The sequence below is a fragment of the Oncorhynchus kisutch genome, unplaced genomic scaffold (genome assembly GCF_002021735.2).
Source record: "Oncorhynchus kisutch isolate 150728-3 unplaced genomic scaffold, Okis_V2 scaffold3072, whole genome shotgun sequence".
Classification (NCBI taxonomy): Eukaryota; Metazoa; Chordata; class Actinopteri; order Salmoniformes; family Salmonidae; genus Oncorhynchus; species Oncorhynchus kisutch.
In genome coordinates this window covers 387767-398053 of record NW_022265017.1, presented here as the reverse complement: position 1 = coordinate 398053, position 10287 = coordinate 387767, and the positions used below count along the sequence as shown (strand labels likewise).

At 39.7% G+C, this 10287-nt stretch overlaps 1 protein-coding gene across 1 annotated transcript; it reads left to right on the top strand.

The window, feature by feature from the left end:
- Positions 1–820: 820 nt before the first annotated feature.
- Positions 821–9961, top strand: LOC109885218 (sialoadhesin-like). The gene is made up of 13 exons (XM_031820176.1): positions 821–2772; positions 3332–3649; positions 3767–3976; positions 4159–4491; positions 4586–4873; positions 5409–5675; positions 6040–6248; positions 6598–6652; positions 6866–6956; positions 8102–8141; positions 8409–8489; positions 8686–8766; positions 8954–9961. Exons 1-13 carry the CDS (start codon positions 2718–2720, stop codon positions 8975–8977), a joined length of 2052 nt encoding a protein of 683 aa, XP_031676036.1. The 5' UTR covers positions 821–2717; the 3' UTR covers positions 8978–9961.
- Positions 9962–10287: the final 326 nt, after the last annotated feature.

Sequence of the window (10287 nt, the reverse complement as noted above, 5' to 3'; positions counted from 1 at the left end):
TTTTTACCTTCTATTTTGTATATTTTCATCAGACTACTAGGGACATATGAAGCCTGGAGGCTGCAGTAATGTTGAGATGTCAGTAGGGAGCGCTCTAGTCTAGAACACTGGAACCAAAGATAATCCCCTTTCATCTGTTCTGGAACCTTCAGTACCAGCTGATGAGGAGTGATGGGAATGGGTCACATGTTGTCTCTTGTAAAACATGTAGGTCCACTCCTCAAATAAAGAAATGCAACTACAGTATTCTGACTTTAGACCATTTTCTATTTAGATACAGTAACATCCCTTATGTGACATGCTGTTCCTGCATGTTAATGCCCTGACTAGACTACTTTAAAATGTGTCAACCACAGAACTCACACATAGGCTACGCTTGCTTCTACTAACACTTACAGTAGACTACTTCTTGTTTCCACGCAGTGACAGTAAGTTGACTAACTGTTCAAGACCTCTTCCCTTCACTTCACTCTGTAAGTACACTTTTGCGCTTTTAACGGACCTCTGAGACTATCACAGTGCAGGTGCATTTATACTGAGACTTGATTAAACACAGGTGGATTGTATTTATCATCATTAGTCATTTAGGTCAACATTGGATCATTCAGAGATCCTCACTGAACTTCTGGAGAGAGTTTGCTGCACTGAAAGTAAAGGGGCTGAACAATTTTGCACGCCCCATTTTTCAGTTTTTGATTTGTTAAAAAAGTTTGAAATATCCAATAAATGTCATTCCACTTCATGATTGTGTCCCACTTGTTGTTGATTCTTCACAAAAAAATACAGTTTATATCTTTATGTTTGAAGCCTGAAATGTGGCAAAAGGTCGCAAAGTTCAAGGGGGCCGAATACTTTCGCAAGGCACTGTATATGGATATCAGGCTACATTAGAATATACAGTATATGGACAGCAGCAGTCAACATAGATAACAGGCTACAATACAGCAGACTATGGTGATGATGATAGTGATGTCTCTGCTAACTAATGCTACTACCAGTACTGTACACAAGGGTCTACAGTGTAACATAATACGATAGTGGTGTGTTGTAATACTGCAGACATAAGTGTTTGTGTGATTAAATGTGACTTTGTCAAGTAGTCAGTGTTGTGTTTCACCATTCTATCCAATGTATTGTCAGTTTGGAATGTTGTTATTAGCCAAACAATATTAAGGTCATTATTATTGGGATGGTGCAGTAATGTTGAGATGCCAGTAGGAGGAGCTCTAGTCTAGAACACTGGAACCTTCAGTACCACTTTGATGCAGATAATGAGGAGAGTAAATCGAATGGGTTTGTAGAATAGAATGAATGACATCATGGAACTGACCAAATGTAAATGGAACTTTGACCTGTTCCATGTAGAACTCAGAGGGTCAAGGCAACACATTCTAATATATTATAAACATTCCATATAGAATAGTCAACATATTGTTAACATGGTTCTGTATTTATATAAAAGCGGAAATGGGTGACATTTTGTCCATTATAGAAATGTAGGACCCATTTTAATACAGTAACCTCCCTTCTCTGACATGATGTTCTGGTCGTCATGCATGTTAATGTCTTAAAGAGGAAGAAAGGACTGTGTCATCTACTTTAAATATGTATCAACCACAGAACTGACACTTACTAGCAGTTGCCACACACTATCAGTCAGTTGACTCACTGTACAAGACTCTCCCCTTCACTTCACTCTGTAAGTACTCTTGACAATGTCTTGAAATATAGTTTTGGGTTATTTGTTTTTAGTCATAAGTCATATACTTGAGGGTAATGTATAATTGTACTTGTTGTTATGTTTTGAGCTGTGTTCTGGTTGTTACATCAGGGTCAGTATTCATAAAGTGTGTCAGTGTAGGAGTGTTGATCTACATAGAGATGAGATAATTAACCAGGGTAAAAAAAGACATTCAAACCAATATTTAAACACTGCAGTGTGTGTGTACGTGTCCGCCCCCATGGGTGTGAATTACACAGTGGATTTATCTGAGGGCCCTTTAGGACCAGACTGATAGGGAGTAGGGTTGACATCTATACTGTGTAGGATGTGTGTTTTAACTTTTCTACATCCATAACAACCAGCTCTCTAGACTTTGATACAGACTCCATGGGCCTTATGGGCCTTTACTACAGATAGTGTCTGTATTTGTGTGTGTGTGTGTGTGTGTGTGTGTGTGTGTGTCAGTCGCTGTTTAGCCTCACAGCTTGAGGATAGTAGCTATCATTGAACCTGGTGGTCATTCTTTAGGCTGCTGTACAGCTTGACAGACCGTAGAGGATTGAACATTTATCCTCCTATATTTGGGGTTCTGAGAATAAAACAGCTTCAGAACGATCAATGTAGAAATGTGTGTTTACAGTAATACTGTTGATGTTGAATAAGTTATTGTTGTTGTTTATAATGATGATGATGACAATTGTATATATTAGGAATTTATTTTTGCATCATGCCAGTTTAAGTAGATAGACGTAGACAGACATGCAACACATCACACACATTACATACATAGTGCAATAGACTTACAGACAGACAGTATTCACATAGACAACCATATAGCACAATACAACACAACACAATATGAGCCTGGTTCATTTTCAGTAATGAGGCCCTGTACTCCATTTACAGTTTATACTTCAATGTATCAGGTGGAGTTATTCACCAGCTATAGAGTTGTTGTTTATGTTTCTAAGACTGCAGGGTGGGAGATGCAACAATGGCCTTGAGAACAGCAGGTAGTGTGTTGGTGGTCTTTCTCTGGTCTGTAGCAGGTATGGTCTCATTCATAATGTTCTAGTTTCCCTGTTTATCAATCTACAGACATTTCTAAAAGGAAAATAATCATAATGTTATTCTGGTGTTTTCTGTTAGGTGTCTCCACTTCCCTTTAACTAGTCATATTTCACTCCTCACTGAGTGATGCTTTTCTGTGGTTTCCATTCACACTTCTGCACATCAGCAGCAGTAGCAGAATAAGAAGGTTGTCAACCACCAGCAGGGTTGGGGTCAATTCCATCTCAATTCAGGAAGTAGACTGAAATGCCAATTCCAATTATTTTCAAATCTTTTCAATTAGGAACATTTAGAAAATGTGGAATTGTAATTTGGTTAACTTTCTGAATTGACTGGAATGCTTTTTACTTCCATGATGTATATTGAAATGAATACTAGGATGATATAAGGGAATGTACATTTGAGTAGATGGGTCCTGCAGTATCCTGCACATGTTTACATGCATTTGGATGTAATATTGTAATGTCTGTTTTTTTATAGTCTTGACGTCACAAATGAAGTTCTCTCAAGGTTGAGTCCTGTGACACTGTGTTTCAGGTGTTCTGGGACAAAATACTGTGAAGAGTGTCTGTGCCTTAAAGGGGTCATCAGTGGACATGCGCTGTCCTGTTCCCAGTGTGACCCAAGTCACAGAGATAGTCTGGTATAACACACGGTTGAATGATAAGCCTTTTGATCTGAGATGGGACCCTAAGTTTGATGGTCGTGTGGACTACCGTGGAACTACAGAGAAGGACTGCATCCTGAGAATCACAGACCTGAGACAGAGTGACATAGCAACATATCACTTCAGATATAAAACAAACCAGTATTCAGGATGGAAATATTCATATGGATTCACTCTCAGTCTCACAGGTACTGTATAAATATTACAGTACAAGTCAAGTTATTTATTACATGTTCTATGAGACCAGTGAAATGGTGGTGACTGACAGACTTCCTCCATTATTGTTTCATAACCTCTCCCTTCAGATCTAAAGGTGGAGAGGATATATGACAACACACTGACCTGTAGCACCACCTGTACTCTGACTGGTAACCCCACATACATCTGGTACAAGAACGGACAACGTCTAGATGAGAGCACCTCCCCCCAGTACAAATACTCAGTCTCCAGTAACTATGACAATAGTTTCTCCTGTGCTGTAAAAGGCCATGAGGATCTCCCCTCTCCTGCAGTGTGTAAGTGGGGGAAAAAGTGTTGATTCAAACACAGTGTTTCACTCTAGCAATACCAACAGCTCAAATGGTTATGATTCATACTGAAATGACTTGAAATGAACAGTTTACTTCTTTACTTTGCACCTACAGAAACAAGACATGAAAAGTTGAAACTATTAACAGAGAGCCTCTTTATGTTTCAGGTGTTCAGGGTCACAACTGCTGGAGGGTGACTTACAGCAAGAGGAGAATCTGTGTCTTGAAGGGCTCCACAGTGAACATATCCTGCTCTTACACTCATCCCACTAGTTATATAGAACAAGGTTCATTCTGGTTTACACAGAAACACCCTGTAGATGTCAGGTCATATCCAGAGTATACAGGTCGTGTGGAGTACAATAGGAACACAGAGAACCACCACACCATGACAATAACACACCTGACAGAGAAGGACTCGGCTGAATACATATTCAGATTAATAACAACAAAAGAGGGGAGATTTTCTGGCCTTCCTGGTCTGATGTTGACTGTCACAGGTAATACTTCACCTACAGTTGTTACTGTAATAGGACAAGTCTAATCACATGACAAGCCAGTCGGGAGTCAAATATGACTAATGTTTCCTCTTAGATATCCTGTTAGAGATGGATCCTACGTCTGTGTCAGAGGGGGAGAGAGTCACACTGAGATGTAGAACCCAATGTACAGTCGGTCTCAACCCCACCTACATCTGGTACAAGAACAGACAAAGTCTGACCAACCCAGTCACCAGTTATAACAGCCTGATCCTAGACCCAGTCACCAGTTATAACAGCCTGATCCTAGACCCAGTCAGCAGTGAGGATGCAGGGAACTACTCCTGTGCTGTAGAAGGCTTAGAGAGAATCCTCTCTCCAGAAGAGACTCTCACTGTCAGATGTGAGTACATGGAGTGTTGATATATCTACAGTGAAAGTCATTGATATCATCTCTTTAATAGATGGTTCTACATGTCAGTGTAATATACTAATCTCTACTAATTTACATCATCTCTGTAATACATGGTTCTACATGTCAGTGTAATATACTAATCTATACTAATTTACATAATCTCTGTAATACATGGTTCTACATGTCAGTGTAATATACTAATCTCTACTAATTTACATCATCTCTGTAATACATGGTTCTACATGTCAGTGTAATATACTAATCTATACTAATTTACATCATCTCTGTAATACATGGTTCTACATGTCAGTGTAATATACTAATCTATACTAATTTACATCATCTCTGTAATACATGGTTCTACATGTCAGTGTAATATACTAATCTATACTAATTTACATCATCTCTGTAATACATGGTTCTACATGTCAGTGTAATATACTAATCTATACTAATTTACATCATCTCTTGCTTCCTTACATGGTATATGGGTTCTTATTTGTTCTGTCATCTTCAACACCAGACGGCCCAAAGAACACCTCAGTGTCAGTCAGTCCCTCTGGTGAAATAGTGGAGGGCAGTTCAGTGACTCTGACCTGCAGCAGTGATGCCAACCCACCTGTGGACATATACACCTGGTACAAGAAGAATGGAGGTGGCTATCAGAGTATGACAGGACCACAGCATGTCTTCAAACAAATCCAGTCATCTGACAGTGGAGAGTACTACTGTGAGGCCCAGAATGAGATGGGGACAGACATGTCTAGGACCATTAACATGGATGTGAAGTGTGAGTAAAGTACAGCTCAGTGTTTGAATGAGAAGGTAGCAAAACAATTAGAACTAATTTAAGTAGCCCTTATGCATAACATCTCCAAATGTGTATTATTGTTAACATTTGTGTAATTTATATTTTTAGATAGTTCTCTGACTTAACAGAGAATATATTTTTGACATGTCATTTGTAAATATACTACTGTCATATCCTCGAGACATTTCTATTCTATTTCTTTTCTATTTTTAATAGTCTGGCTTCACAGATTTTGATATATATGATGACCATTATAATCATCTGTCAAATTCAAATTAATTTTTTACATTTCATTTGTAAATATACTACAGTCATTAACCTCTGACATATTCTCCTTTACTAGATACTCCAAAGAACACCTCAGTGTCAGTCAGTCCCTCTCGTGAAATAGTGGAGGGCAGTTCAGTGACTCTGACCTGCAGCAGTGATGCCAACCCACCTGTGGACAAATACACCTGGTACCAGAAGAACGTAACCTCACCAAAAGCATCAGGACAGAGTTACAGCATCACTAACATCATCTCTGAGGACAGAGGAGAATATTACTGTGAGGCTGAGAATAAATATGGACGTCTCAACTCTTCTTCTGTGTCTGTGGACGTTCAGTGTAAGTTCACCTCATCTTTAATCAGAGGATCACATTTAAATTCATATTTCAATAACAAGAAAAACACTATTTAATACACTGTTGTTACATATTGTCCACCAGATGGACCAAAGAACACCTCAGTGTCAGTCAGTCCCTCTGGTGAAATAGTGGAGGGCAGTTCAGTGACTCTGACCTGCAGCAGTGATGCCAACCCACCTGTGGACAAATACACCTGGTACACCAAAAGCATCAGGACAGAGTTACAGCATCACTAACATCAGGTCTGAGGACAGAGGAGAATATTACTGTGAGGCCCAGAATGGAAGAGGATCTATGAACTCTACAGCTCTGATGATCATTATAGCAGGTAAAGTTACATCTTCAATACTTCAATACAAAATGATGTTCAATAAGAAATGATGTTTCAAGGTAATATTCTTCTAGTTTGCCTTATTACACTTTGGTTTCTAACTATACATAGGCTTTCTATATACAAGTATTACATTAATGTCCTGTATTGCTGTATATTCGTTTTCATTTCATAATAACATGTACTCATATCATCTATATTATCTTTTAGGGAAACAGACCTCAGTTGTGACTGCAGCTGTAGGAATCATAGTGGTTGTTCTGGTTCTCATCCTCTGTTTCTCTGGATTCATGTGGTTCAGGTGAGTGAAAATTGTCACAATCGTCATATTGAGTAGACCAAAGCGCAGCGTGGTGTGAATGCATACTTTACTGAAAGGACGAAAAACACACAGTACACTAAACAAAACAAACAAACTAACATGACGACCGTGATCGCTATGGAAACACTGTGCTAACATGACGACCATGACCGCTATAGAAACACTGTGCTAACATGACGACCGTGATCGCTATGGAAACACTGTGCTAACATGACGACCATGACCGCTATAGAAACACTGTGCTAACATGATGACCGTGATCGCTATGGAAACACTGTGCTAACATGACGACCATGACCACTATAGAAACACTGTGCTAACATGATGACCGTGACCGCTATAGAAACACTGTGCTAACATGACGACCGTGACCGCTATAGAAACACTGTGCTAACATGACGACCATGACCGCTATAGAAACACTGTGCTAACATGACGACCATGACCGCTATAGAAACACTGTGCTAACATGACGACCATGACCACTATAGAAACACTGTGCTAACATGACGACCATGACCACTATAGAAACACTGTGCTAACATGAAACATCACATAGATAATAACCCACAAACCACTATACAACACAGGCTACCTAAATATGGTTCCCAATCAGAGACAACGACAAACACCTGCCACTGACTGAGAACCATATCAGGCCAAAACACATAGAAATAGACAAACTAGACATACAACAGAATGCCCACTCCTATCACACCCTGACCAAACAAAAGATAGAAACAAACAGCGCAAATCATGGTCAGAGTGTGACAGAAAATAGATATTTGTATTATTCTTTCACCTTAGCACACTGATTTGTTCTTAACTCATTAAGGTATAGGCCCAATGCCCTTAACCACGAGGCCACCTGGGGTGGCAGGTACCTTTGTGGTTAGAGCGTTGAACTTGCAACCAAGATTGAATCTCTGAGCTGAAAACATAAAAATCTGTTGTTCTGCCTCTGAACAAGGCAGTTAACCCACTGTTCCTAGGCTGTCATTGTAAATGAGAGTTTGTTCTTAACTGACTTGCCTAGTTAAATAAAGGTTAAAAAACCTGTTAAAATGTATTAGTAATATATCAACTTACTTACAGAGCAGAACTCACTCTGTCCCTCATTACAGGAGATCCACAGGAGGAAGTGATGCCACAGCAGACACACAGGTGATTCTATTAGGGTGATTCAACAGGGTTTCAGCTGTGTCGTAAAAAACTAAATGTGCACCCAGAGGGTTGCAACTCCATTTTCATTCATTTACAGTGACATGACCGTCTCTTTCATACTATTTTCATTGTTCTCTCTCTCTCTCTCTCTCTCTCTCTCTCTCTCTCTCTCTCTCTCTCTCTCTCTCTCTCTCTCTCTCTCTCTCTCTCTCTCTCTCTCTCTCTCTCTCTCTCTCTCTCTCTCTCTCCCTCTCTCTCTCTCTCCAGAGTGTCCGTCCTGACTGTAACAGTGACACGTACACAGGTCTGAACATGAGGACCATGTCCCCTGACTACGACACTCTGATAGTAAGTCTCTTTTAATGAATTTGGTTTGCTTATGAGTGTGTGTTTTATACAGTACTTGAATGTGTTTAGAGTAAATTATGGAAAGACTGGTGTTTCAAAGAACTCATGCATTTCCTCTCTCCTTCTCTCTCCTTCTCTCCCTCCCTCTCCTTCTCTCCCACTCTCTCTTTCTCGCTCTCTCTCTTTCTGTCCACAGAGTGTCCATCCTGACCCTAACAGTGATACGTACACACCTCTGAACATGAAGACCAGGTCACCAGAGTATGACACCCTGGCAGTAAGTGTGTGTGTGTGTGTGTGTGTGTGTGTGTGTGTGTGTGTGTGTGTGTGTGTGTGTGTGTGTGTGTGTGTGTGTGTGTGTGTGTGTGTGTGTGTGTGTGTGTGTGTGTGTGTGTGTGTGTGTGTGTGTGTGTGTGTGTATAAAATGTTTAGTGGGAGTGCTACTTCAGTATGTATTTTTTCAGAATGTGAGGGGAATCTCCCACTGAAGAGTATCACCACAGAACCTGGACTAAAGAGAAGCACCACAGAACCTGGACGGAAGAGAAGCACCATAGATCCTGGACTTAAGAGAAGCACCACAGAACCTGAACTGAAGAGAAGCACCACAGAACCTGGACGGAAGAGAAGCACCACAGAACCTGGACTGAAGAGAAGCACCACAGAACCTGGACGGAAGAGAAGCACCACAGAACCTGGACTGAAGAGAAGCACCATAGATCCTGGACTGAAGAGAACCACCACACAACCTGGACTGAATGTTCCAATACAAAACGAGGCCTTACACCTCTATCCTATTGCTGCCATATCTAGACGTTTTTACACACCATGAACTTTAACCTTTCAGTAAATACTGGAATATATATTTTGGAATGGAATATATTGATGATAAATGAGATGGGTTATATTTTAATGTAAATAACCACATTTTCTTGTGTACCAATCTGTTAACTATCTTTAGTTTTATTTCTGATCTTTTTCTATGGGGTTTTGTCATATACAGATGTTTTATAACATCAATAGTCCTACTTTCCTCAGCAACTAATATAGATAATACTGATAACAGCTTTTTAATATATTTAGCTCTTGGGCCAAGTTTCCCCTGAAGTGTTTAATGGTGATTTACTTTGTATTGCTGTCAGATATCATTACTAATTGTATATTACGTAATACCATATTGATCCGTGTCATTATATATTTTTTATTTAAAAATAAATGTAATCAGTCCGTTATTATAATTTCCAACATTTTGGTAGGCTATTTGTTAGTCAACTTGTCTATCACTTCTAAATACATGCAGTGGCGACACGTCATTCAAGGCAGCTGAGGAAGAGCTAAATCTGTTTTCAGCCCCATGGTTAGCTTTTTTTAAACTTGTTTTGCATATTTTGAAATTAATACGTGACACATATCAGTTTGCAAATAAAGTTAATGAATAAATAAAGCATTGAGTTAATAAAGTCGCATAGAAACATGGTCTCTTTTTTCCTTTCTTTAGTTAAGGCAGCTCCAAAATGCAGGTGTTGCAGACTAGCTTAGTGCTTTCTGTGGTGGTGGGGCAGCCAGCATAAAATATGGAGCGTAGGGGTTGGTAATGTTCTCTAGTTGTGCTGTGATTGGCTCAGTGTTCTGTCACTCATGGGGACACTACGTCACCGCAAAATCTAAGGGTAGAGCTTGAAATGTCAAGCCCCTTGGGTGCTGCCATAGAAGTACATTAGAAATGCCCATCCAAAAAGTCTCAAGGTCATTGGCTTAGACAAAATTACGTCAAATCGCATTAAATCTACCGTAGCTT

Excerpts from the sequence above, each read along its gene's own strand:
- LOC109885218 (XM_031820176.1), top strand. The coding sequence starts at position 2,718 with ATGGCCTTGAGAACAGCAGGTAGTGTGTTGGTGGTCTTTCTCTGGTCT. Across the intron at positions 2,773-3,331 it reads CTTTCTCTGGTCTGTAGCAG|GTGTTCTGGGACAAAATACT; the intron begins GTATGGTCTCAT and ends ACTGTGTTTCAG. Across the intron at positions 3,650-3,766 it reads ATTCACTCTCAGTCTCACAG|ATCTAAAGGTGGAGAGGATA; the intron begins GTACTGTATAAA and ends CTCTCCCTTCAG.